The following is a 27,764-nucleotide window of genomic DNA, read 5'->3' as shown; positions in this document are numbered from 1 at the left end:
ACACACTATCATTACAGATGCCACCTGTGCAAGTGACTAAGGTTAAGGTTAAGTCACACGCCCAAAGGTCACCCCCACTTCATTACCTCCCCTTACAGATCCTGCCTTAGGAGGATCAAGAAACCATGACGGCAATATCAACAGATGCAGAAGCTCCTGTACATGCCCACCACAACACCAGGACAGCAGATTGAACTGCTACACACTCACAACACCTTTCCCAAAACAAGAGGGAAAAGGTCCATCACGCAGTATTCATCAGCAGCATCTCAGCCCTTCTTACCAACATACTGCCTACATCAGGCCGCAAGCAGCATGAGAGACTGCCTCTGGTGAGAGATATACATAACCTCAAAGGACATTGTGGGCATTTCAATACCACATACTATCTCAAGACCCAGAAGGCCTCCAACACCAGACCCTATGGAGCCTCGGAAAGAATCCTGCAAAAGAACACAATGTGCCCATCCTGCCTCATGATTTCCTCTAGGCATCCTCTGTTCCCCACTCTGGGACATGCTCAACACACACACATCATATCACATTACTCTCTTCTCATGGCATGGCCCACAGTCTTCCCGAGGATTTCCAGTTCCCTCACACAAGGCTTCCCAGTGCTCAACGTTACCATTCAAATCAAGAAATGCCCAGACCCTACTCAGTGACACTGCCACATTCAACTCCACCGCATGCCACAGTGCCCCTTCCCATCTCAACACTCTATCTGAGTTTTGCTCACCCTTCCCATCAATGAGACCACCATAAAAAACATTCAGATGGTATTGTATACATGGTGTCCAGCAAACTCTCGGCAGATGACCCTTCACGTTTGGCAATGCTTCAGCAATTTCAAAGGGGAACATTACAGACCTGAGAACAATACTCCTTGTAGAGGTCATGTTGGCACAACTCTAATGGCAACGGGCACTGATTTCATGATGAGAGAAACCAACCCACATGTTGAAGAGAACACCGATCTAGTAGATGATATCTACTGTGTAGCACAATGGGTTAAGCGACTTTTTTGTGGTTGGAAAGAGAATTTGAGGCTATTTGTAAGGGTGTTGCTATAAATGCAAATAATGAAAGAATATGAAAACAGGTCAGTGTATGTCAAGACAATAGTCCAGCCAGAAACAAAAGTTCACAACCCGGGTAGGAGAGTGGGAGAAGAAATAGAAAGTTCCCGTTTCTAACACCTTAGGTCGTACTCCTCTGACTAAACACTTTCTACTACTAACTTTGGTTACAATATACTTGGAAAAAGAACACAGGAAAATTCCACAACGACTTCCCAATGTTCATAATGACTCCAATGGGTCAAAGAACAGGGAGAAATTAGAGCATTGGAAGAGAAAACCCATGACAAGTCCCAATTGTGCAAAAGTCTATTGCAGACGAGAACGAAAGGAGGACAGAGAATAAACCACATCTAATATCAGCACGGTCAGCAGTCAGCGAAGGCAATAAAACACGAAAGAGTGCTTGGGGGACTGTCACCACCACAGCCTGTGTCTCTTGCACTCCTTCAGCAAGCTCGGGTGGAAATGCCACACACCAGTAAAGACAGAGCGTCTGCAAACCTGACCTCGTGGAACCTCTCATCGTAATCGGCCGTCATTTTACTCTACAGAAACACAACTCACCCACAAGACCGAACCTCAGCTGCGGACTGTAACTGCTGCTGGGTGTGTCAAATCTTTCTTTATCTTTCCCCAGAAACAAGGGGCGGGAAGCTGCGGCAAGGACGCAAAGGGAGGTGCTCTCATTAACAGGTCCCATTCACATTATTAAGCACCCGACAGCCACCCACCACCCGCGGGATGAGACACCCCTCCCAACAGCGACTGCCCAGGGGACGGGACAGGAGGGTTAGAAGGGGCGAGAGGCGAGAAAGGGAGGGCCACTGACCGTGTCCAGGAGAGCGGGCGCCTCCGGATTCGACTCCTTCGCCGCGGGGACGGGCGGCGGCGGCGCCGGCGGGAAGTTGGGGCTGAAAACCATCAGGTCGCTCTTGCCCGCGCCGTCCGCCACGCACAGGCTCCGGCTCTGCCGCTGCGAGTACGACCAGCTCCCCACTTCGCTGGCACACACCAGCGTCGCCGCACCGGGCCCCGACAGCACGGCCGCCCGCGGCGCCCACCGCGACGCCACGTACAGCACCACCGCCAGCAGGAACAGGCTCGACACCGCGCAGATCGCCACCACCAGCCACACGTTCGTCGCCGCAGACGACGACACCGACGCGCCGCCCTCCGCCGGACGCAGCCCTACCCCCGACAATGACGAGCCCGCGGCCGCCAGCGCCGCCTCGCCGCCCTCCACCAGCGACACGCTCAGCGTGGCCGTGGCCGAGAGCGACGGCTCCCCGTGGTCACGCACCACGATCACCAGCCGCTGCCGCGGGCCGTCCGCCTCCTCCAGCGCCCGCGCCGTGCTCACCTCGCCGCTGTACAGCCCCACGCGGAACGGGCCCTTCCCCCGCGGCTCCCACAGCTCGTAGCGCAGCCACGCGTTGTAGCCCGAGTCCGCGTCCACCGCCCGGATCTTCGCCACCACCTGCCCCGCCGGCGTCCCCCACGACGCCCACGCCCACACCGACCCCGACGCCGCCTCCGACGACGACCCGGACCACGCGCCGCCGCCCGACGCCGGCAGCAGCGCCGGCGCGTTGTCGTTCTCGTCCACCACGAAGACCTGCACCGTGGCGTTGCCGCACAGCGACGGCTCCCCCGCGTCCACCGCACGCACCTCGAACTGCAGCACCTGCACCTCCTCGTAGTCCAACGGCCGCAGCGCCCACAGCCGCCCGCTCTCCGCGTCCACCGACACGTAGCTCGACGCCGACCGCCACCCCCCGCCCGACGACGCGCCCCCGACACCGCCCTCCCACACCGAGTAGCTCACGCGCCCGTTGCCCGCCTCGTCCGGGTCCCGCGCCCACACACGCGCCAGCTCCGCGCCCGCCGCGTTGTTCTCCCGCGCCAGCACCGTGTACACCGCCTGCGCGAACGCCGGCGCGTTGTCGTTCACGTCCGACACCGGCACACGCACCCCGCGACTGGCGCGCAGCGGCGGCGACCCGCCGTCCTCCGCACGCACCTCCACCTCGTACTCCGACACCCGCTCCCGGTCCAGCGCCTCCCGCAGCACCAGCGAGTACGACCCCGCGAACGTCGACACCAGACCGAACGGCGACGCCGGCCACACCGCGCACCGCACGCGCCCGTTCGACCCCGAGTCCCGGTCCGACACGCTCAGCAGCGCCACCACCGTCCCCACCGCCGCGTCCTCCGACACCGGCACCGACAGCGACGTCACCCACACCTCCGGCGCGTTGTCGTTCACGTCCAACACCTCCAGCACCACCCTGCAGTGTCCCGACAGCGGAGGTGTCCCCTTATCTGTCGCTTCGATTTGCATCTCGTATGAACGGACGTCCTCAAAGTCCAAGGCGCCCGTGAGACGGATCTCCCCCGTCTGCGTATTTAAAAGGAAACTTTTTAATCCCTTCGGAGGAAAAATATTGATCGCAGTGAATGTCACTTCGGAATTACTTCCCTCGTCCGTATCCGTGGCGTTCACACGCACCACCAGCGTCCCCTCTGCAGCGTTCTCCGGCAGCTGCACTTTAAACACCGACTGGTTGAACTGGGGCGCGTTGTCGTTGGCGTCCAGCACCGAGATCAACAGCTCCATCGTGCCCGTCAGCGACGGACGGCCACCGTCACTCGCCGTCAACACCAAACGGTGCACAGGCAAAGTCTCGCGGTCCAGCGGTTTTGTGAGTACGAGAGACAGAGATTCACGGTATTCTTCACTCCGCTGTAAATCCAAACCAAAATACTCGCTGGGGCTGAGTGTATAGGAGAGCTGCGCGTTGGCTCCGATATCTGCATCCGATGCGCCCTCCAGCGGGAACCGGGACCCCGGCAGCGACAGCTCCGCGATGCTGAGATTTTTGCGGGCGGCGGGGAAGAGCGGGGCGTTGTCGTTGATGTCGGTCACCTCCAGCTCCACGTGGAAGACGCGCAGCGGCCGCTCCACCAGCACCTCCAGGCGCAGGGCGCACGGCGCGCTCTTCCCGCACAGCTCCTCCCGGTCCAGACGCGAGCTCACCACCAGCGCCCCGCTCGCCCCGCTCACCTCCACGCTCGCACGACGGCCCTGCGACACCAGACGCAGGCGCCGCGACTCCGCATCGCCCGCCTCCAGGCCCAGGTCCTGCGACAGACGACCCACCACCGTCCCGGCCTTGGCTTCCTCCGGCACAGAGTACCGCACCTGACCAGCGACCAGCGCCCACGCCGCCTGCACCACCACCACCACCCGCAACACGGCACACCAGCACTGCTGGCGTGGTCCGTAAACGTCCATCGCAGTCATCAATTCCGTTTTTTCCCCACCGTCTCGTTAAAGATCTTTATATTGAAACGATTTTAGCCGTGCGCTGTACAGTAAATCCTTCCTCAGGGGCTGCGCATCTTCTGCGCTGCTCTTTCACTCATCTGCATTCTTTTTTTATGTGCACCGGAAGGTCTTTCCCCGCCCTCCCCCTGCTTTTATCATACGTTTATTAGGTCAGAGCGACATCATGTGGCATTCTGGACGAATTGCCTCTTACGGTTCTCTGCAAACAGCGCTGGTTTGCTTCATCTCTGCCGTTTCCCATTCCATGCAATTCAATTCTTTCTCACTTTGTTGCCGAATATTTTATCCCCAGAATTTTCATTTAATTGGTTTAGGAGAACTTCACATGATTCTCCCCAGCTTCTTCATAGAGGGCCCTTCTGTCAGCTTTTCTGAAACAGTGCTTTTCACTAACTACACCTGATTTTGAGACCTGAATTTTGTTCTTTGGTTAAAATAGCCATAAAAATCCTATAGAAGTTTTAATTCTTCTCGGAGACGCTTTATTTGCTTTTCGACTGGTGTTTATTGTTACCTCTGCGCATCTTGATTTGTAGCCTCTGTCATCAGTTCAAATGGCCGAAGACACTTCACACTTATTTTCTTGTGAAATGGTCTTGCCATAAATTATATTGAACACAGTTTTCAATCAATGGGACAGGTCCCAAGAATACCCTGATTGAGGTTCCTCTGTCAGAAACCTTGAGGTTTAATTGAAGTTTTTCCGAACTGCACGTTCCACACGCAGTTCTATACATTTCTTGCATCAAAATATATCTAGAAGTGGATTGTAACCACGCCACCGGGGTGAGGGTGTTCTGTGAGCAACTCTTTTAAGAACTGAGGGTCTAAGGAAGAGGAAAAACAAGGAAACGCATCCCCTTTTTGCGGTCGCTGGGTTCCCGCCCACAGCATCCCTCTGAGGGAATAGGAGGGTCAAACGATTCGGCGATAACTCCACAGGAGATACTCCCTGTTACCCATCAGCTCTGCTGACAGCGCAAATGACCACCCTGCTATGAAACTTTGAGCGGAAAGGGGAGGTAGAACGAAAGCAGACTCTGAGAAACGCAGATTACTCCACATTTTCCTCTACACGGAGCCGGGCGACACATGGGACGGCATAAGTGAGAGGAGACGCATTCTACACGCGTCGACTCCAGTCCCTTGGGAGAAAACAGGACAGCCGTGTCATGGAGGAGATCCTCCCTTTAAATGAGACAGGGCTGCGTTTTTCCGCTATCTGTGCTCTCCATTCGTGCTCGCCTTTTGCCGGAGGCTCGTCGGTGTCGCAGGATACTGGAATACCGCCCCCGCATCCCCGCCCCGGCAAAGCCAAGTGCGCAGCTGTGGGAAGATTTTCGACCACCGTTTGAAGCGTCAAGGCAAAATCCGCCGCGCACAGCTCTCGTCCGCCCTCGTCCGCATTCACCATCGCCTGCTCCGGGCCCCCGCAGGCAGCCGGGCTGCGACACACCGGCCCCGCGGCCGCCGCGCTTCCCGCAGCCACCGCGCTTCCCGCAGTCGGACGGAGGATGAGACCAACTTCTGCCGTTACCTCTGCAGCTCATGTACACAGACAACAGTTCAAAAGATTATCGAACACCATTGCGCCTACTGACCTTTTTGTATTTCTGCCCGACTGATCTCCACAGCGCCGTCGGTTCATACGGAAATCCGCCGCTGAAGGTAGTCAGGCTTTCCGGGGACAGCAATGATCCGTCCCTGATGCCATTTTTGTATGGCGTATGCCATCAAAACGCAACGACGACCTCTTCCTACTGCGTCTTAGTAACTTACCTGCGTTTCCTTTTCCCGAAATCAAAATGGATCAAAATATTATGATCCGTCTCTGATGACATTTTTGTATGGCGTATGCCATCAAAACTCTTCCTATTGCCTCTTAGTAACTTACCTGCATTTCCTTTTCCCGACCAGTGACGGGGTTTTCTCCCCGAGGAAGGCATTCGGACAGACCGCGTTTCATATCACAAATCCTTGTGGAATTTCAGCCTTTGGAGATGAAGCACTCTCCCTCCAGCGCTGCTCGAGAGAGAAGCAGCCCACGGGAAGTGGCAAAAGGGACCTCTGGCAGACACTGATGCTGGGGACACGGACTTATTAAGGCCATCAGCACATCCCTATCTCATTCACTACGCCCACACAGGTTTTCTAATTCTCTTCCATTGTTTAGGTCTACACACGGATTTTCTTCAGTCTCACACTATCATTACCATTGAGCAGAGGTAAGTCGACAGAGGTAAATCTACCCTACCAAGCAGAACAGCAGTTCTTAACTTCTTCCAGATGCAGGCAACAGAATCGATCTTTTTGATCAGAGGACCAAGGAAAAAGATGCTACAAGGCGCTATTTTTGCCACGTTAATATGGAGACACGTTCCCGACCTCTGAGTTTCCTGGAGTTTTCTGGCAGTTTGTTTTAATTCGTGTGACAAAATAAATAAAGGTTTGGGTAGAGATTGCCGTCTTGAATCGTGGATAGGAAGAGATGCCAAGACAGATCTCCTATCAACAAATTCATCACATTTGCTCCACGGCAGTCCAGGACAAGAGGTGTTCAAGCAGGATAGTTTTTGGTTGGATTTTTTTGTTTGTTTGTTTGTTTTCCCGACTTACCTGCTTGCTAAATTAATCAACTTACCTGGAATAAGTAGATCTTCTCTGGAGGAATATTTCATGCCATATTTATAGGGATGAAAATATTATGCCGATGTCAGCAAAAATAGCACCATTTTATTTTTAAGTATCTTACAGTCTTGCTAGCGTCTAAGTTAAGCTTGCTGTAAAATGTAGTAGGACGTTTCAAATCAGTAAAACAGCTATTAATGAGATGACAAGCACTGACGTCAAGGATAGAGGATGTGATGTCCCTTTTACTGTGGTTTGAACACTTGTCTGCATCATTCCTATATCCACCAAGCAGCAGCTGGAATAAACGGTCCCACAATGCTAGAGATGTGAGCTTAGCTAGGGATGAAGGTCCCTAGCCATGTGAAAGCCAAGGTCCCAGTCCACGTGAAGTTCTCATTCTGATGAAATCCAGCTACTACCCGAGTAATAGTAGGGTAGTGGGTAGCATTGGCAAATCCTTAAGCACTGTAGCATTGCACTGCTACCACAGATGTACAACTAAGTTGCCTTTTATACCACCTATATCTATAATGAGAAGCTACGAAGTCGTGAGAAAAAGCTGAGATCCTGTGAAAAACACCCGGGTTTGAAGAGGGCTTAGTTTAGCTACTCCATCTTTTGTCAGTCTCAGAGTACGCCCTGTGCCTCTGACTAAGCAGCAAGACGTGAGGAGTGGTTATCCACATCAATAAAGAATCTGTACAGAAAAACCAGTAAAAGCTACTCACCTTCACACCCCGACAACCCACCAAGTGCTGGGGCGTCACCCTGAGTCTCCTCCATTAGATAGGAAGGGATGAAAGCCTAGCTCAATTGTTTCAAAAAATAACCGCGGGTTTCGACAACCCGAGCTCAGTTCATCCATCAGAGCTCACGGAGTGAACGCTGGATTCTTAGAAAAGCAAGTAGAGCCCAATGGCAAACACAGCCGAAAGATTCGTCTCCTGTTGTTCTTGAGACAGTGAAGAGACAGATAGACTTTTCCAGGGATATTTGGAAAGCTCTACTTCGACCCCCCCTGAACTCAAAGCACGACTTCAGTTACACTTTGAGACAAGACATGGAAAATTGGCAAGAGGGAGAAAAGCGAGGAGCTCTGGCAGAATCGCTGCCGCGACACAGGACACTTACAGCTTTGCCATCCCTGAGATGGAAAGTGCTCCAGATCAGCTCGCTTCACCTCAGCGGCTCCGGATCAGCCGGCTCAGGGCGACTGTCCCCGTCGTCGGGGATACGGAGAGAAGAGCCCGTCCGCTCCCGAAGGGCAGGCGAGCCCCGAGCTCACATTGTCGGATTTGTCTTCCTGCGAAGCGGGTCCTTCACGCCTCTCCAACGCAGTTTAGCGCTTAGAGCACGGCATGGAAAAGCCGAGGTTTGGTTTCAAAGCCTTCCTGAGACTGAAAGCGTTTAAAACAGCCTCTCCCACCATTCGAGAGCGCCCCAATCACCGAGCGACGGACCGCCCGTAGAGGGTCCCAAGGGTCCTTCAGCGTGGCGTCCCCCAGGCGAGGCCGGGGACGGGGGTGACCTGGAGCACGCACGGGGTTTAGTCCTCGCTTCTGCACGACACCCTCGGCAGCCACACAACACGACGGGGGCAGGCTCGGGCAGCACGACACCAAACCCGTCCCCTTCCCCACCTGTGCCTCCAAGGACACCGCCAGAGCTGGCACCTCCCGACCCCGGCGCTTCTTGGGAAGCTGCATTTAAAAAAAAAAATATATAAAAAAAATATATAAAAAAATAAAAAATTAACACACACCCCCACACACCAGCCACTCCCCGGGAGAGCACGGAGCCTCTTCCCACCCCCCTGCTTCCTCCCCGCCGCCGGAAGTACCCGGCAGCTTTTTCCGGGACCGGCGTCCAGCGGGCGACAGCGACACGGCGGGCGATCGGCGGCCACCCCCGCCTGGGCGGCAGCTCCGGGGCCGGGTTCCCCTGCTGTCGCCCCGAGCGGGGCTGGGCTCTCCCTGACCACCCCCACACACACACTCTCCCCCCCGCCTCCTTGAAGGGGGAAGCGGGGATGTTCCCCGCTGTCGGGCGCCGGTGGGGCAGGGCTGTACGAAGCCAGCCGTCCCGCCGGGGTACCGGCTGCACTTGTTCTGCCCCCCCTCCCCGCTGTCGGTTTCGGTCTCAACTGGGCTTTGTTTCTTAGGCCGGAGCCCTTCGCAGTGGGGTTTGTGGGAGCCCGGGTTTTCTCCCGTGTTACGGTTTTAGGCGCAGGGTTGCCCGGTCCTGTGTTCTCCCTCTCCGGGAAAGCGTGTCTGCTAACACCCCCTCCGCCCCCCAGCCCATCGCGGCCAGGCGGAGATATTCTCCAGCAGTAAACATTTTGGCTATTATAATTGTCTACAATAAACGTTTGGCTCTTCATCCCGCTATCGTGCGATAGCCCCTCCGCGCCCCCAGCCTGCCTCAACTAACATAACTGCCATCTAGGCGTCGGCAGCACCCCACACGGCCCCGTTTTCCCGGGGGATGGAGGGCACCGAGCTGTGTTACAGCCAGGCCCCCCCCGCTCCCCCCCCCCGCCCCCGGCTTCGGCTGCCCAGCGTCGGGAGCAGTCCAGCTGGAAATCGTCGCCAGCTGCTCCGAGAAAACACCCACCAGGCGCTGTTAGAGGTGGAGGATAAACCGTGGAGAATAACATTTATGGGGGGCAAATTAGCATCGACCGAGAGAAAAGGCGGGCGAGATCGGCTTCCCCGTCCGGGGAAGCAGGGGGGCGACACAAAAGGCAGCCCCTGGGAGCGCAGTTTTCCCTAGCCCAGGACCCTTTGATTTCTGGAAAGGATCTGGAAAGGCAAGGCAAGTTCCCCGGCCGCTGGCCCAGCCTGCGAGGCTGGACAGAAGATGCCCACGCTCAGCCTGAATCCCAGTTCTCTGCACATCCGTGCGGGATCCTGTCCCGGGGTGGCGGAGCCCCCGTGTTGTCGCACCCTGTGGGAGCCGGAGCCCGGCTGCCCCATCCCGTTGCCTTTCATTTGCTGAATTCATTCCCCAGACACCGTTAGAGTTACCGCTCGGGAGCAGATGGTTCCCCTCCATCCCGAGGTTCATCCCGGACAGATTGCATACAATTTATTAATAACCCAACAGATGCTCGGGCACTTTCCAGCTCAGATTATATTTCCTGATTGCTCAAATCCCGCCGTGGGGGAGCTGTTCATTTATCTCCCGCCGCTCTTCTTTGCGCCTTACCAGCACCGACCTCACAAGGATGGAAAGGGTGAAATTTGTGTGTCCCTCCACCCCTCGCCCCGCTCCAATCCCGCGTATAAGCGTCCGGGAACTGAACGGGGTCCGATGCCAGCCTTGGTTTGGCCCTCCCAGCCCTCGTGTCCCGGGGAGAAGCACCGCTGAGTGCTGCCGGAGTCGCCCCGCTCCCCGCGGGCACAGCACGGACCAGCCCCTGGGGCCCCCCCGGTGCCGCTCTCCGCAGTGGGGCTGGAAGCCGAGGCAGCCCGCTTCGCCGGTATCTGGCAGCGAACGACATGTCGTGACTCGTAGTAAACAGCAGGAGTCGGGAGTTATGCCCGTGGCTTCCCAGGGTTATGTTAATTGGGTTGCGGAGAACCAGGTTCCCCCCCTCCCGGAGCCGCTTTCCGAACCTTGGGGGTGGCTGTATCGAGGTGAAACGAAAACAACCCCATGAAGAAAAACGATACTGCCCTCGACACGAACTCCCGCAGGCTTGGGCAGTAGGGGCAGCGAGACAGGCAGAGCTGAGGGCCGGTGACCCCAACTCCCTCTCGGACACAGGGTCTTAAGAGAGGAGGGGGATGTACGGGGAGAAACTGCTTGTGCCCTGTGAGGCCTCTCTTGGAACCAGATAAGATGCTCTGAGCTCCAGAAAAAGCCATCACAGACCTTTCAGCAACGCTACGTTCAATTTTAATGTATAAAATGTGCTTTTCCTTGCTCTATAGGGAGAAGCACAAAAGCAGCAGGTTGTTTATACTACTGAATAAACTAAAGGCAGGTCTCTGGGGGATCTTATGCAAACCACTTACCTTGAAACACAACCCCACGGGAAAGCGAGCAATGGAGAGATGCACAGTTAATGTTTTACATCTTCAGAGCAGCATCCAAGTGGCTGGCTCAGCACCAGCTAGTGTTAGATATCACGGTAAGTAGGGGCTGTGGTTATGGTTTGGAATGCAGAAGTCACTTGCAATGTATAAGTAGCAGGACATTTGGACTTGAAGTTTAGTGGACCACGATGTAGGAGTTAACCCTAAAGGCTGAGGGCTGAAATTAAATCTTGAAGCGGAAGGTTAATTGTTAAAGTCAGAGTTTGGAGGGAAAGTGCATTTATTATCAGGACGCACGCCATAGTGTAGTTTTTAAAATAAAAATAGGAAGCATGGAATCTTGTCTGCTCAGTGGCAGCTGGGCTCGGTAAAAGGCACTTCACTTTCTGTGAGCGCAGGTGAGAGACGCTCTCAGCAATAACAGCAGAATAATAAAGTATGTTACATTTTTCATAGCTCCTGACATTTGCAATATAATTCCACTTCCTTGCCTTCACCATGCTCACCATGCCCAACAGAATTAGTGCAGGGGTAAGTTTTCTTCATTTCAGCCTCTGTAAATAAAGTGAGGGAATTACACAGTTGCAGGAAAAAATAATTTCTTCTCCTTGCTCTACAGCAATAGGGAAGAACTGCATGAAATGGTGCTAGCTAGATTTGCTGCGGAAAGGAGAATCAGGATGCAAAAGCTGGGGATGTTGTGTTAAGATGGGCAGTGAGCATGATGTGAAGGGGGGTTGTGGGCTGTCAGAGACCGACCTTTTTGCGATTCCAGGTGGAATCCATACAATACCTTACACCCTGCTTACACAGTGATTTTCTTTTCTATCCATAGGTTCCCCTAACATCACAGATTCCCTGAAATGTCCACCGGAAAGGGGATGGACAGAAATTCCAATGCTGGTACAGGGTTCCTGGTGAGATAGTGGCAATTTTACCCAGTTTTGATTGTTCTATCCATCTCTCTTCCTTGGTTCTGTAACAACAACTACAAATATTATCCCATGGCAGAAATTCTCCCAGGCCGTTAAAGCAGACAAATCTCCCTCCATAATTTTTTTCTTTCACTTTCCGTTGCTGCACACCAGCTGTGCAGGTCCTGAGTCCCATCTCCTTTCTTCTTTCACAGGCCTCCCAAATGCACACATCCTCAACGAGTTCGCTAGGCCAGGTCACAGAATAAACCAGAGAATGAGCAAAACGGGCAATAGCAACAAAAATATTTTCTGGGTTGGTAAATGTTCTTCAGTCACTCACAACTTTGTGCTTCTGACAAATTGTCACCACAATGAGTGAATCTTTTTAAATAGCATACACATTTTAAAGGAACGTATAGTTATGTGATCTGTTGGTGTTTTGCTAATTTTTCAGTCCCAGCCTTCTCATTGCCGAATTCAAACAAGGGAAAATATGAGGCATATCCAAAATAACAGAAGTTGCAAAGTAGAACTTTGTAGCAAAACAAACAAAGAGAAGTTAGAAGGAGTGATTTCTTGCATTTTTCCCCCTTTTATTCCACCACATTTGCCTTGAGAGTGAAAGGATCAGCCATACTCTTCATCACTTGGAGGACAGACATCCCGATAAAGACCAAATGGAAGTGTGCTCTGACGATCAGCCAGATATACGTGCAAAAGACAACTCATCGGGCAACTTCAGCTCTCCCCAGAGCAAGGGCATGTGAAAATGTTTGGGGAAGAGAGAAAGAGCTGGTGAACCAGGGCTCATGGGGCATGCTTCATTACCTGCAGACTCTGATTGTGCCTGTACAGATTTCTAAACAGGAACCTGTAGTGATGAGGAGGCAGGGCCAGGCCCTGGGGGTTGTCCTTGTAGAGTTTGTCACTGTCACTGGCTCAAGCCTCCCATCGCACAAGTTTTCTCTATGGTACAAACCTGGTACAAACCTCTGCCCACATTGCAGGCAGAAAGGACTGAATTATCACTGATTCCAGGGGCTTGGGCAGTTTGGAAAACTGCTGGGACCAGCTGGTTCTCTTCCACTGCTCCTAGGTCATCCAACAGTCTTAACTAAAAAACCTTTTCTCTTCTCAATGCCTTATATCCCCCAAACTTCCAATGTTTAAGCTTAGGTGAATGACCCTGGGCATTGTCATGGAATAACTCTTGCTTCTGCTCAAGCAGTACCAAAATTACAAGGTTGTCTGCTGTTTGGGGCGAGAGGCCAAAAAGCCGGGGCAGGTGGCAGAGCCTGGCTAGTACAGGGTACATTCAGGCTTTGGGAGGCTTCTGGAAAGCTTGGCTCCGCACAAGGGAAACAGAAACTGGTTTGTTTGGCAGCTACCGCAGAACATTGCACTGGGCTACACGTTGTAAGCAAATTTGATGCAAATATGCAAATGTCCGAATTTTCTCCTGTCTTGCTGTGGCCACAGCAACATGTCCATCTCTTTAGGGTTAAGGAAAGGAAAAAGCTGTGATCACAGAATCACAGATTAGTTGTGTTTGGAAGCGATCTCTGGACAATATCTAGTCCACTCCCCTCTGCTTAAAGCAGGTTGCCCAGGGCTGAATCCAATCAGTGGTTTCACTCTGCATGTTGGTTTCCTTGGGATCAGCTTTCAGCATTTGGAAGCTGAAAAAGTGGATTTGTTTGAAGAGTTTTGCTTGGTTTGTTTTGTTAGAGATATGTCTGCATCATTCTTGTTTTGGAAGCCTTTCTGTGTACATGAGCTTAAAAATGTTCTCTGTCTTTGTCAAGCCTGCTGTTCTCTACTCATCTTTAAGGCAACAACCAGCTGTATGCGTGCCAAAAGATTTTATTGAAAAAAAACCACCATAAAGCAGCAAGAAATCCAGTTAAGCCAAAGAATGACAGCCCCACAACCCCAGCCCAGAAAACACTGAAAGCTGCATCTAGATTGATACTTAATTTGCGGCTAAAATAAATAAATAAATCAAGCCTTAAGCATCATGACGTTCATCAGGGAAACAAAAGCTAGTGCAGATTAGCAGCCTCCTCGTTTGGAACTGGGAGGAAAAAAGAAAAAGGCAAAAAAAAAAAGATAACTGAAGCCTGACTCACAGTCTCAGCCCTTGCAACAAATCCAGATAACAAGGTCCACTGTGTTTTGCAAACTGTGGGATACCAGGGGCTGCAAATTTCTATCAGCCACCCTGGTTAGACTTGCAGCACGGACACCTGTCCCCGGTCTCTAATTTTTTTTGGCCTTCCTCAACCTTTTGGTCTCTCGTGGGCAGAGGCTCACCCAGGCCTGCCCCACATGAAAACACGCTTATGAGAAAGTCTGCTGTCTCTGGTTCCTGCCCAAGGCCTTAGTTTGGCCCAAGGGTTCACTAGAAAGCTCTAGTGTGAGGGATTCTGCATTTGCTTTATCTGTTCTTGAGGACATTGGGCAATGCTATTCTCCCAGTTTTTGGCTGTTACAAACTCCTTGTCAGGCTTATTCCGCTGCCTTGTTTAGCACTTCTTGGCTTTTCCACTGAATCCCAGAAAGAAACCAGACACACAATCGTAACGAAAAGCTCGGCATGTAAAGGGAGAATTTATATTTTGCTTCCTGCCTTTGCTATTGGTTTTACAAGTGATTGCTCATCGGAAACCAATTACCCCAGCAAGGCTTGGGTTTGGGTCCCTACTGATGTTAGTAGAATGGATAGCCTCATTTACAATCTCTCAACTGGAAAACAAAAAGTAATGATAATAAAAAAAAAAAGTATTTTCTAATTCTCTCTGCCCCTGTTGTAATTCACAAGAAAATTAAACTAATAACTCTCTCCCAGAGCGTGTTATGCAGATGCCAGGAGTCAGGGATAAATGGATGAAACTATCCCAGGCAAAGTCCCTGGGGAAGGAACCTCTGAGCAGACGACTGTTATGCCTTGCAAGATTCAGAGCTTCTCCAGCAATGCAATCTATGCAGAGAGGAGGCTGTTTCATTTCTCTTTCCTATTTCCCTCTCCCTCCTCTTTTTCACTTGAATTCCACCTGCAGGCAGCAAAAAACTTCCATGATTTTTTGCTGGGCTCATTTCCCGCTCCATCTCTATTTCCCATTTGAGTATAGAGGCCCTTTGTAAAAATTCTGCATGCCAGCAGAATCAAGCTTTTCACAGGTGGTTCCCAGAGTGGTCTTCCTTCCTCATTCCTTCAGCAGACAGATAGCGCTTTATGAGACAGAAAACCGTGGGGGAAGACACGAGGGTCCCCGTTGTGTTCCCAAGCTCTGTGCTGCGATTTGTCCCTGCAGCTCAGATCCAAGTTTTGAATTTATTTTTTATCTTTTTAAAGAAGAGGTAACATTAAAACAAAGTCTGTAACTTGCCCCTGCTGGTGTCCAAGACAGAAAGAGCAGAAATGATCTTCTGACTCCTCCATTGCAAGATTGGAAGTGTCTTGCTGGTCAGCCATGATACCCCGCGTTGATCCACCCTGGTTTTCAGACACCACGAGGTTGCACACAAGATGGGTCAGTAGACACAAGCACAGCAGATAGGATGGTTTTGTCCCAGTTGGGTGCTGGTGATGTTGTGCCTCTTGTGGGTAACTTGGAGGGGACACAATTTCACTAGGGATTTGGCAATTTTCAGCATGGGATTTTCATGGATTCACATGATGACAGAAACTGAAAGGATGCCTGGAAGTGATTGGGACAGCCTTCTGCTCAAAGCAGGGTCAGATTTGATCCAGCCTCGCTAGGAAAGTATAACATATAAAACCTGAGCCAAAAGAGAGGCAAAAAAGAGGGCATGAGGGTGGACCCTGCAGTGACAGTAGCATGAAGAAGTCTGTTCAGATATCAAAGGAACATGACCATCCCCGTGAGCACCATCTGACAGGCACTGAGGGAGTCAAATGGCTCATGTGATGTGGCACAACCAGCCAAGAGGACTCTCGGGGAACACGGGAAAAGGATTCTCCCAAGCTATAGAACTCCTTGAATACTGGGGCAACTACCAGACTATTTTGCGGGGGGAACCTAAGGGAGAAAAGATGGTTTAGGTAAGCAAACTGAATGTAACAATGCATTTCCTGGCAACAGAAAAATTACGTTTTCATTTTAGGAAGTGATTTCAGGATTATATTCCTGAAGTTTGGTCTTCTAGCGGGGACTCAAAGCAAATAGCATATTTGTTCCTCTGGTCTCTGATAAAATGCCGCTGACAGACAGGTGCTGGGCACGTAGGGCTTTATTTCTGCTTCTGGTAAATTATATTTAAGGAAGATCAAGGAGGAGACTGGGAACAAATGGGATCCTGGAAAATCAAGGAGGAGACTGGGAACAAATGGGATCCTACAGGTGGGATTCATCCCCAGGGCAAACTCATGACATTTCAGTACCTGGGTGGATATGTTCCGTCTGTACTCAGGGAAGCTTTGGAGATTTAGTCACTACAGACTGAGCAACTGCAGAGCAAGAGCTGTGATAAACTGGGTGCTAAAGAGCAGCAGCTCTTTGACAGAAAAACAAAGCCTAGAGCCCTCAGCCCTCACCCTTGTCTGTATGAAAACCACTTTCTGTTAGTTAAAACGCCAAGAAATATGGACATGGACTGAAAAGGAGACTCATCAAACCAACCGGTCTTCCCTGTGATGCCAGAGTCTACACTAACCTCTGAATTTCAGATAGACTTGGGCTGAAAAAAATCCCTGTGTAGAGATCTGCGTTGTTGTTTGCACCACGATGAACTCCAGTGCTTTTTAGGGGAAGACTTGGATACAGAAATTCAGTGACTCATTGCAATAGAAAAGAACAAATTCGGACAGCTCATCTTTTCTCTGGGTTCACACAGCAATTTAACCCCAATTTTTCCATTTCCCACGCAGCCTGCTATCACAGTTTCTGCTTCTTGGCCTATGAGAAATCCTACTAATACTCATAATGATTTCCTTGATTGAGGGTTGCTTTTCCTGCTTCTGTTTCCTTTGTATAAATAAGATTTACTTCCTGTGCAGGCAAAATTTATGATAAGACATTTCTGGAGCTATTTAATGATATTTTCTGTTGTAGACATTATTGAAATGAACTGATTTGATGTGAAGACCTTAGCGACCCTTCTAGGAATCTTCACTCTCTCTGCATTTCTTCTGATGCGGTTTTTTTCACCTGTTGTTGCAGATATTGCTAGCAATGAATTAAAATAAATATCTCATCACAAATGCCTGCAGATCCTCTGGATGTGTTTCTGATGGTTGACTGCACAAATGTTTTATTTTTCAATCCGTTTAACATGAACTTGTTTGCCCTGCTTCCTGGCATTGGAGAAACACTTTGAATTCCGAATGCTGAGATAAAAAATCGCTGCTATTGTTTAAAACATGCAAAAATGTATCATTTATTCAAATGTAAAAGTTGTAAATCATTGAATTTCACGGGAGACAAATCATTAGTCAAAATGCAGACTGCACTAGAGGTCATATTTAATTTATTTTCAAAGCCTTCATTCGTGCTTTTTGGTCCAGTATGTCATAAGTTATTCAATACACAAAGGTGTCTACTTATCTCTCACAATAATTAAGCTGATTAAGTCATATTATCACTAACAAGAAGCATTAATTCCACTTGAGTGAATGCTGCAAAGAGAGTCAGTGACATTTCCACCACTTAGATTGAAAACGCATTACAGGCAAACTGGGGAGGCAAAAGCCTCCCTTAGCCCAGGCCCGTTTCTTCATCTGATCTCTGCGGAGGAGTCAGCAACTGATGTTTTCAGAGCAGTAAAAAAAAAAAAAAAAAAAAAAAGTGCAAAGGAGCAGAGAAAATCAGCACGTGACAATCATGCAGACCATTTTTTTCAGTGTGGCAGAGGCTAAATTATTATGACAAAAGCTAAAGGATATTTATTTCTCCAAAACATCCACTGAGATCAAAAAGGAAGCGGGAGGAGGGGAGCCGGCCAAGAACAGCAGGCTGCTCTGTAGGCTGAGTCCAGGGAGATATTTAAGACACTGAGGCAATTTGCAAAGAAATCAGGATGGACCTCGACCCAGTCCTGGCTAAACTGAGGTATGTTAATTCCAGTCGTCTTTCAGTGAGAAGAGAAGAAAAGAAAACAAAGACCTAGCATCTTTGGAGACCGTAATTAACCACTGAGTGCCACAGACTTCAGACTGGATCCAGAACCCTCCAAGGTCAACATGCCGACTCCCACTGCTCCCCATGGATTTTAGCTCTGTCCTGCCGATACCAGCCCCTCTGGGGAGCCGAGACTGCCTGTATCCGTGGCTCTGCCCAGCCTCACCTGGCTGTGTGCAGATTGCTGTGTCCCCGCTAAGGTTTCCTGGGGGCTTCACTGGCTGCTACTTGACTCCACACATGGCAGAGCGGAGTAGAGCTGAGCACCAGTCCCTCTGGGTCCTCTCTCTCTGGCCTCTTTTCCCTTTACCTCTGGATTTATTTTGTCTCGCTGGTAAATGCTTTCAAGTCATTACAGAGATATAAGTGATGTTTCCAACCAAAGAGTCTATTCAGCAACAGCAAGAGCACAAAAACCTCCCCTCTTTGTGCTGGTGCCCAGCAGCACTATGTGCCTGCCTAGCATGCCCCGCAGCATTTTGCAGCCAACTGCACCACATGGCAGCTTTCCCGCTGTTGGAGAAGCAAATCTCAAGCTGGCTGGCAGGTCCCTGAAAGCCAGATTTGCCTCTGGATCTCTGAAAGAGTTGGAACAGATGAGAGGGGTATATAGAGAGCTCTGCTGAGTATCTCTCCAGTGTGCTCCCTGCCCAGTGCATTATCAGAATACAGAAACTGGCTAATGCTCACGAACTGTGCAGGAGTGCAAGCACAGGAAGGGCTGTAAAAATAACTGGTTGGAGGGCAAAGACCTTGCATTTTTAATGACGCCCTGTCCCTGCGGGAGACCTTCAAAGGAGATCTCATCCGTTACGTGGACGATTCTGACCAGGCATGCCCTTTGAAGAAGGGATAGTAGCGTGGTTGAATTAGGTTTCAGCAAGTGCTCTCTCCCCTAAAGCAAGTCCCATTTTATTGTCCTTTTTATCAATATGTTGATTGAAAAGAGAGAACGAAATCAAGCTCTTGCCAATGCAGGACTTCCTTTAACTAAGCAAAAGGAGATCCTCAGGGCACGTGGGGTGTTGGGACCTGGGGTGGGCACTGTGTTGTCCCTCAAATCCCTTTTGGAAGAGGCTTGACCTGTATTATGACACAAACCTAGGGATCAGCAAGAGGAGCAGAAGTGTGCACATATCGATTTCATCTCCTGGGCTGAAGATGGCTGGGAGTAATGGAAAGAAAAGGGAGGCAATTTTCTGAGGGTCAAATGAGCCTTGGTAGCAGAGGTTAAAAAAATACCAAGAAAATGCACTGGAGGGTGACACACTCATGGGGAAGTGGCAAAAGCTGGCCACTGGGTTGCTCAACCCCGTGAATTTCCAAGGACAGGGCTGCAAATTGTCCATTTAAAATGTCTGTGTGTTTTCGGGGCTCGATTTTGAGACTTCCCTTTGGGAAGCCACACCTGGGACTCTAACACAAAGCACCAGCTCCACGCGTTTGTTTAGATCCTGGATACTATGAACCACATGTACTGTGTCCTTTTGCTGTGGGAGCTAAAACACAGCTAACGGCTTGGCCCTGCTGCAGAGGGGCTGTGCCTGAGCCCCTGTGGGCTCGCTGGAGAGGGGCTGCAGTCCTCTCCTAACGCCTGACCAGCACCGCCTGGAAACGGCAGGGAAGATACTGCCAGAGCTAATCCAGGAGAGAGCAATGCTTTCTGCCCCCGCAGAGACTCAGGTCCATCTCATGCTTTTATTACTTCTTGAGGCTGTTATTAATTTTACTGTATCACTTTACGTAATTCTCCCGTTCTTTTGAAGCAGTGAAACAGGCTAATGCTGCACAGGGGTCTCAGGCAGTGGCTGTCTGGGGTTCTTCTTTTACCCTTAACACTCTGCAGAGACCATTGAAGAACGCAGTCGGCAGCATAAAACCCTTTGTCCTACCGTCTAATTGGGACAGGGAATAATATTTCATCTACTGACAGCCAGGCAGATGTGGGCTGGGACTGAAGTCACCAGAAGCAGCCAGGTCCCTTTCATGTCCAAAGCACTGTCCTCCTGGGTCCCTGGCTCCCATGGGCCCCTTTGAGTGTTCCCTGCCCCCTGCTTCCACCAAAGAAGCACGTTACCCGCTTGAGACAAGGACTTTTCTGGGTTAATCCCAAAAGCCGCATTGCAGCCTCCCCAAGCCCGTCACTGAGCAAGCGGGGGGTAAGAGAAGGACAGCCACGGCGTGTGGCTGCCTCAGGACTTCATCCGAAGGTGAACCACTTCCCACATCGAGTCATCCCACCAGCACATACTGGCTTGCCTGTTCCCAGGCAGTTCGTCCCTACGCCCGCACAAGCCCAGGTTATCTCTGCAGCTCCCGAGGCAAGCTGGTGGGTGACGAGCATCCAGGGGAAAGCTTACATGAACCATAGAAAGCAATGCGCAAAGCCAACAATAAGCCGTTACTGCCAGCCCCAGCCCCTCTCCCCAGCAGTTCAAAGCCCTTTATGCCCATGCCTTGGTACAAATGCCTGCGGAGTCTCTGCCCAAGCTGGAGCATGGGGCAGGGAGCTGTGTGACATCTCTGGCCATGACCTCAAAGTGATCCCACGTACAGGGAGGGAGGGAAAGGCACCCTGAGCCCCAAGCATATGGGTGAAGTGAATAAAATGAGCTCTTCTGGGCTGCTCCAGCAACTCAGGAGGCCAGAGGGACACGCATGTCTGCTGAAGCTGAGAGCCCTCCTCCAAGAGCTGAGCATCGATTCCCGCTTTCTTGTGCAGCTCAGGGAGAGCCGGGAGACAGGGTGAGCTATTAAAATACAATTTATTGGTACAAATCAGACATTGTGAAACAAACTCGGTTTAGAAAGAGCTGTCATGTTCTGCACAGATGGATTGGAAATGAACTGTCCCGTGACCGGAGCGATTGGCAATGCTGGCAGACAGACCGGGTGGACAGGTGTAGGGCGAGCAGGGCAGGGGGAGAGACTGTTCTGGGGCTGGAGTCCTGCCCGTGAGGGCTCCTGACAGCCAACTAAAAGTCCTCAAAGAGAAGCAGGGCACAGCGTGAGATGTCTGTCCCATGCAAGTGGGGCTCCCAGTGGAGTGATTCCCCAAGGCGTTCAGGACTTGGGGAAAACAGAGATCCAGGTGAGGGCAGGGGGAGGAGGGAAGAGGACTGTCACCTGTGTCAGGGCCCCTACAATGGCTGGAAACTCTCTTTCCTTCAGATGATGTTGCCTTGGGCTAGAGAGTTACCCAGCAGGGCCTCACCTTGTGCATTTCTGAGCCATCCAATCTGTGTGTGTGCTCCAGCCCATGCTGCTCCCAGAGCAAAGACTGGCTGTGTCCTGGACCCTGGCTGTGTCCTGGACTTTGGGTCTCCAGTCCTGCAAGTGTCACGTCAGGGTTTGAAAGGAAGCACTCACAGTGGTTGGCTTTTGCACTCACTTCCTGGAGAAGCCAGACATCAACGGCTGCTCTGGACATGCAAAACATCCCACTGGATCTCTGGGACAGAGCAATGGGTCACTGCCCCAATATGTAGGGTCAGGCTTGACTGAACCAGGCTTGGTCTGCGTACGTCTACCATGCCTACTGGGACAGAAATACAGGCATGCAGCTCGGTACATTCACACAGCCAGACAAGACAAAGAAGTGACAACGTTTACAGAGATGAATGGTCCCTAAGGGGACGTGGGAATGGATAAACTCAAGGCAGATTTGCTTAAATCTGGTTGTATGGGCCCCCACCAGCACCTGCTGCCAACACAGCTTTGCAGGATGAGGTGAGAGAAATGCCCCCCGCCCCCCTATCCCTATCACTTCTCAGTATCGTGCTCCTTAAATCCTTTCCGCATGCCCTGGTGGGCCACTATCTTAGCAGCCCCACAAAGTCCTGAGTGGTCCATACATGGAGCTGTGTGCTGCGGGGGGGACCTGGCAGCTGAAATAATGCAAGTGATTCCCAGGGCCTTGGGCAGAGCCATCCAGGCCCAGCTCTGGTCATTATTTCAGGTCGTTGTTGATAACCACACTGTCGTGCATGTCAGAGTAAGTTGTCATCTTCTTCCTCTTGCCAAAGGTGGAGAAGCTGTTCTTGTTCTCCCGGCCTAGGAACAGAGGCCCATCTTTGCTGGAAAGCAGAGTAGGGGTGCCGGGGATGTAGACATTGTGCTGATAATCCAGGGCTGGGATGTGCCCTGGGTACAAGGAGCTGTACTGTGGTGTCCAGATGCTGTTGGTGCCTACCGAGGCCTTCTGAAACTCTGGAGGAAAGATGAGTGGGAGAATGGCTCAAGGGAGGTCACATCCATGTCCCAGGGTGCAAGCCCATGGCCGTGTGTCGCCAAACTCCCTTCTGGAGCCTGGACACCCCTTCCACCCGGCAAAACTCTACCACTGCTAGGAGCAGGGCTGTGTCCCCCTACTGCACCTCCACCAAACGACAAGAAGGTCTGGTCCTCCCAGCCCCAGTGCACCGATACTAACCCGAGACAGGGGTCACCAGCGTGCACAGCCTCTCGTGCTCCTTCTGAAGGGCTCTGCGGATTTCCCCCACGTCCTCCAGGCTCTGGGAGCTAAAGAGAAAAGTTGGGTTCAAAACTGCGTTGGAGATAACCTCCCCATCCCCACATCCCCCCTTCCACCCACTCCCTCTGTTCCCACAGGGCCGGATTTGGTACCTCTTTAGAGCAAGTCGCTGCGTGCTTGGAGGCAGCCAGTCCATGTTGGGCTGTTTGATCTGGAAAACACAAGGAAGGGCAAGGCTGGTTATTGGGACTGTTAATCAGCCCAGCCCTGCCAGCACAAGGCTTCAGCAGCCAGGGATGCAGGACCCCGTCTCCTCCTTTGTGGAGAAGCACAGAGCACACTCCCATTTCAAGGAAACTGAGGCAGTTTTGAACCAGCCTGTTCTCTTCTGAACCTTCCCCACCCTCCTGAGACACTGGGATTGTCTGGGGCTTACTCTTCATTCTCTGGGAGTTTAAATGCCCAGGTCTGTCCTTCTGGGGAGAGAGAGGGGCTTTTCCTATTTCCGTTAATTTTAAAAAGCCTTTTTTTTTTTGCAGGTGTGATGGTAACTTAGCCCAGGTTTCAGGCACCAAAGGGTGAGAGGTGCAGAAATTGGCTGCAGACCCAACATCCCAAGGGGGGTTGCAAACAGCTAGGGGAAAATCCCATTAAGGTATTAGAGAAGTGAGTCCAGCGGTGCAAGGAGACGTGCAGGAAGAGCCTCTTGGCAGCGAGTCTTGGGCTCTCCTTGGAAGGGCTGTTTTATTAAAAGTCAGACGTAAGTGGATTAGACGCCTCATCACTCTCCATCCTTGTAATCGCGTTTCGGAAAGAGTCTTTCATCGGGAAAATTAGACGTTCCTCATTTCAATACCTAACAAATGTTGACATCAAAATCCCGCCCTGAAGACCCCACTCCCTCCCCGCTGGCACAGGCTGGTGCGGCACAGCGGCCAGGCCTGGGTGCCAGACATGGGGACACGAGCAGTGCCAGCGGGGTTGGGACCAGCTCTGGGTGCAGCAGTGGGACACCGCGGACCCCCGCCGGCACGGGGAAAAGCGGACCGGCAGCGACGCTCAGGCTGTCCCAGCGTGAATTGCTCACCCACAGAGAGGAGATGCCACCTCCACCATCCCACCCCTCCAGGGCACGGGAGCATCTCCATTGCCTCTAATGGGTGCAAAAGGTGTCAGAAAGGGATTTCCTCTCGCCTCAGCCAAGCCTGACGCTCCCCCAGTAATTAGACACATCGGGAAGCTCGATGGAGAGTTTCCCGCTGCCTGATGGCTCCTAATTCCCGCACTGATCAAAGGCGCCAGTTATTCTCTGCGAAAAGCCGTTTCTCTCACGGCACAGAGGCTGACAAAGGGGGCTGGGGAGACCCTCAAAGCACTAGTAGTCATCGCCAGACATGACATTACCTGCTTGGAGACCTGGAGATGCTGTCCTGGCCGGGACCGCTTCCCAGGGTCCTTCTCGTTGTTCCGGGGCGGGCTGCAGGGTTTGAGGAACATGAAGTCGCTCTGGGCAGACTCAGGACCTAGGCAGACCTTGTAGCAGTAGCCCGGGGGGCCACCCCCGGGCACATCGAGGCAAGTGGCAACCGTGGTCCCTGTGGGGGGCTGCGCCGTCAGGTTGGACGTCTTCAGGCTGTCAGAGGTGGGTCTGGACCCAGGGCAGCAGTGGCAGCGGGGCGGTGAGCAGCCATCGCCTTGGTCGGAGCGGTGCTCTCCACGGCACCGAATGGCTGTGAGGATGAGGATGGCGAGAAGGAAGGTGAAGGAGATGGAGCCCAGGGAGACAAGGAGGTAGAGAGTGACCGGGGAGGATGAGGAGGCCTCTGGGGGGAGGCTGAACTCACTGAAGTCAGAGAGAGTCTGCGGCATGGTCTCCACCACCGAAAGCAGGAGGGACACGGTGGCTGAGAGGGCTGGCTGCCCACCGTCACGTACCTGCACCAACAGCCGCTGCCGGGTTGCATCCTGCTCTAGAAAGGAGCGGAGGGTGCGCAGCTCACCTGTGTCTGGTGCCAAGCTGAAGAGGGTGAAATCAGTGGCCTGGAGGAGCTGGTAGGAGAGGCGTGAGTTTAACCCCGCATCCGCATCCACTGCCGACACCGTGCCCACAAGGTAGCCAGGCCCGGCTGATCGCGGCACCAGCTCGGTGGCCACGGAGCCATTGCGCGGCATGGGGGAAACGATGACTGGAGCGTTGTCGTTCTGGTCCAGCACAAAGATGTGGACGGTGACGTTGGCGCTGAGTGGCGGGAAACCCGCATCCTGTGCTTGCACCTGGATCTGGAAGCTGCGGATCTGCTCATAATCGAGGGAGCGCAGGGCATACATGTGCCCGCTGTCCGAATTGATAGACACGTAGGTGCCCACAGGCATGCCATGGATGTGCCCATCGGCAATGGAGTAGGACAGGTAGGCGTTTTGTTGGCAGTCGGGGTCCAATGCGCTGACGGAGCAGATGGAGGCACCTGGCGCATTGTTCTCCATGACATAGACGCTGTAGGAGGGCTGGAGGAAGCGTGGGGCATTGTCGTTCACATCGGACACCGGGACGGTGAGGGTGCTGCGGGTCAGCAGGGCAGGGGAGCCCATGTCCCGTGCCGTGATGCTTACGTTGTACTCGGATACGACCTCCCGGTCCAGCGCCTGCGTGGTGACTAGCGTGTAGTAGTTGCGGAAGGAGGAACGGAGCTCGAAGGGCACGTCGGGGCCGACCTCGCAGCTCACACGCCCATTGTCCCCAGAGTCCCTGTCCAGAACACTGATGACAGCGATGACGGTGCCTGGTGGGGCATCCTCCAGCACAGGTGTGGACACTGAGGTGAGGGTCACTTCTGGCGCGTTGTCATTCACATCAAGGAGGTGGACAAGCACTCGGCAGTGCACAGCCACAGCCGAGGGCCCACGGTCCTTTGCTTGCACGTAGAGCTCATGGAGGCTTGCCCGCTCATAGTCCAGAGGGCCCTTCAGCAGCACCTGCCCACTCCGGGGCTCTATGTGGAAGAGGTCCCGGACACGTGGTGGCGCATGCCCACTGAAGGAGTACTCGATCTCTCCGTTGGGGCCCTCATCCAGGTCAGTGGCATTGAGCTGGATGACCAGGGTGCCGGCAGGGGCATCCTCAGGAAGGCTCACACCGTACGAGGGCTGGTCAAAGGCAGGCACGTTGTCGTTCGCATCCAGCACGGTGACAAGGATGTGAGCTGTGCCTGAGCGCTCGGGGACACCGCCGTCGAGAGCGGTGAGCAGCACCCGGTGCGCGCGTTGCTGCTCCCGGTCGAGGGCGCGCTCCAGCACCAGCTCTGCAAACTTGCTGGCGTCACTGCGCGTTTGCACCTCGAGCGAAAAGAAACCGTTGGGGCTGAGCCGGTAGGTGTGCACCGAGTTGGTACCCACGTCAGGATCCTGGGCGCTCTCCAGTGGGAAGCGGGCACTGAGCACTGCAGACTCGGCCACCTCCAGCACATACTCTTGCCAGGGGAAGGTGGGCGCATGGTCATTGATGTCCAGTACCTCCACCTCGACACGATAGAGCTCCAGCGGGCTCTCGACGAGGAGCTGCAGGTGGAGCAGGCAGGTCCCCCCGGCCTCGCACACCTCCTCCCGGTCGATCCGCTCGTTCACAAAGAGGATCCCATTCTCCAGGTTCACCTCCAGGTGCTGCCTGGCCCCGGCCCGCGACACGATGCGGAACCGCCGTGCCGACAGGGTGGACACGTCCAGCCCCAGGTCCTCGCCCAGGTTGGCCACGAAGGCTCCGTGCTCCAGCTCCTCGGGCACGGCGTAGCGCAGCTGCCCGCTCGCCGGGCGCGGTGCGGGGGGCCCGGCCAGCAGGAGGAAGAGGAGGGAGCGGAGGAAGAGCTGTCCCCGCCCGCAGCCTGCCTCGGCCCCCATGGCCCCCCAGCCCTCCCGGGGACGCCGGATCCCACTCGCGCCGCCGCGTCCCTCCTCGCCTGTGCTCGCCCCTCGCACTCCCAAAGAGTTTCGGGCTCCCGGGGGCGGCGGGGGAGGGCCCTGCCCGGAGCTGGGGCGGGGGGGGGGGGCGAACCGCGGCCACCGGCGGCCGCTTAACCCCTTCCCCGCTGGCCCCGGGGAGGGAATGCAATCCGGGCCCCCGGTGCCACACCGGAATCGTTCCACCGGAGCCGGGGGCGGCTGGGGAGGGGGCTAGCCCCGGGGAGGTCCCCTTAAACGGCGGTGGGAGCCCGATCGCCGCCGGGGGCACCGATATTACCCCGCAGATGCTGCCCTCGTCCCCGCGGTAGATTAAGAGGAGCCCGGATCGCGGCGGCTGCCAAATCCCCCCGCCGCGTCCCCCGCCGCGCCGGTCCTAACCTTTACCAGATGGTTAAGCCCCTCCAGACTTGATTACATTTCCCTGCACACCGTTTTCCTTGTAATGCGGAGTTTTTAATTACCGGAGCAGGGGGGATTACAGCTCTGGATAAAGCTGAGCCCATCAGCGCGGAGGCACAGAGAGACCCCCCCCCCCGCTCCGCTTCTTCCCTGCCTGCTCCCACCCCCGGCACCCCGCCCGCCCACAGCCCCGCGCCCCTAATCCCGGTCCCCCAGCAGGCACCCCAATGCCAGCCCCCTCGGGCTCGGGGGGCACGATCCCGCCGGAGACCCGAGGACCTGTTTTCCCCCCCCCCGCCCCCTCCACGGAAGCTCCCCCCGCGGGCACAAACTTTCCGCCCCCCGGGGAAAGCGAGGGGGAGGCGGGCGCGGAGCGAGCCTCGGGTCCCCCACCGGCCCCCGGAGGGCGACAGACGGAGCCCCCCGCGCCCCCCCTCCCCCTCGCCTCCCCGCCCCGGTACCGATCACGGTCCCTCCGCTGGTCGATCCGTTCTCTCCGCAGACCCGTCTCCAGCCGCCGCCGTGTCCGGGCAGCTCCGAGCGTCGCCTCCCACCGCCGCCGTCCCCGGGGGCGCTCGGTAACGGGACGGGGCGGCCGCTCCCCCCGCCGCGCCCCGCGGCCGCTTAGGATGCGGATAATCCCCTAACGATCTAGTTAAGGGCTCGGAGGGGCTCGGAGCGGCTTTAGCCGTGCGGTGATATTCCGCCGCCTTTGTCTCTGCCTCCCGGTCCCCGGTGGGAAGGGAACAGCCCCCCCCCCCGCTCCTCCGCTACCCAC

General features: G+C 53.7%; 2 protein-coding genes across 2 annotated transcripts; both read right to left on the bottom strand.

Moving 5' to 3' along the window:
• Positions 1–1,858: 1,858 nt before the first annotated feature.
• LOC134521877 (protocadherin alpha-2-like) lies at positions 1,859–4,504 on the bottom strand. The gene has a single exon (XM_063348944.1). The coding sequence runs from the start codon at positions 4,384–4,386 to the stop codon at positions 1,873–1,875; it is 2,514 nt and encodes an 837-aa protein (XP_063205014.1). The 5' UTR covers positions 4,387–4,504; the 3' UTR covers positions 1,859–1,872.
• A 16,414-nt stretch (positions 4,505–20,918) lies between these two features.
• Positions 20,919–26,570, bottom strand: LOC134522166 (protocadherin-10-like). Its single transcript, XM_063349499.1, has 4 exons — positions 24,038–26,570; positions 22,786–22,844; positions 22,592–22,680; positions 20,919–22,368 (listed from the first exon to the last, which is right to left on the bottom strand). Exons 1-4 carry the CDS (start codon positions 26,522–26,524, stop codon positions 22,109–22,111), a joined length of 2,895 nt encoding a protein of 964 aa, XP_063205569.1. The 5' UTR covers positions 26,525–26,570; the 3' UTR covers positions 20,919–22,108.
• Positions 26,571–27,764: the final 1,194 nt, after the last annotated feature.

Source organism: Chroicocephalus ridibundus, chromosome 11 (assembly GCF_963924245.1).
Source record: "Chroicocephalus ridibundus chromosome 11, bChrRid1.1, whole genome shotgun sequence".
Classification (NCBI taxonomy): domain Eukaryota; kingdom Metazoa; phylum Chordata; class Aves; order Charadriiformes; family Laridae; genus Chroicocephalus; species Chroicocephalus ridibundus.
The sequence above is the reverse complement of the archived record's forward strand: the minus strand, read 5'-3'. Positions and strand labels throughout refer to the sequence as shown.

Excerpts from the sequence above, each read along its gene's own strand:
- LOC134521877 (XM_063348944.1), bottom strand. The coding sequence starts at position 4,386 with ATGACTGCGATGGACGTTTACGGACCACGCCAGCAGTGCTGGTGTGCC.
- LOC134522166 (XM_063349499.1), bottom strand. The coding sequence starts at position 26,524 with ATGGGGGCCGAGGCAGGCTGCGGGCGGGGACAGCTCTTCCTCCGCTCC. Across the intron at positions 22,681-22,785 it reads CAGCGACTTGCTCTAAAGAG|CTCCCAGAGCCTGGAGGACG; the intron begins GTACCAAATCCG and ends TTTTCTCTTTAG. Across the intron at positions 22,369-22,591 it reads GCTGGTGACCCCTGTCTCGG|AGTTTCAGAAGGCCTCGGTA; the intron begins GTTAGTATCGGT and ends TCTTTCCTCCAG.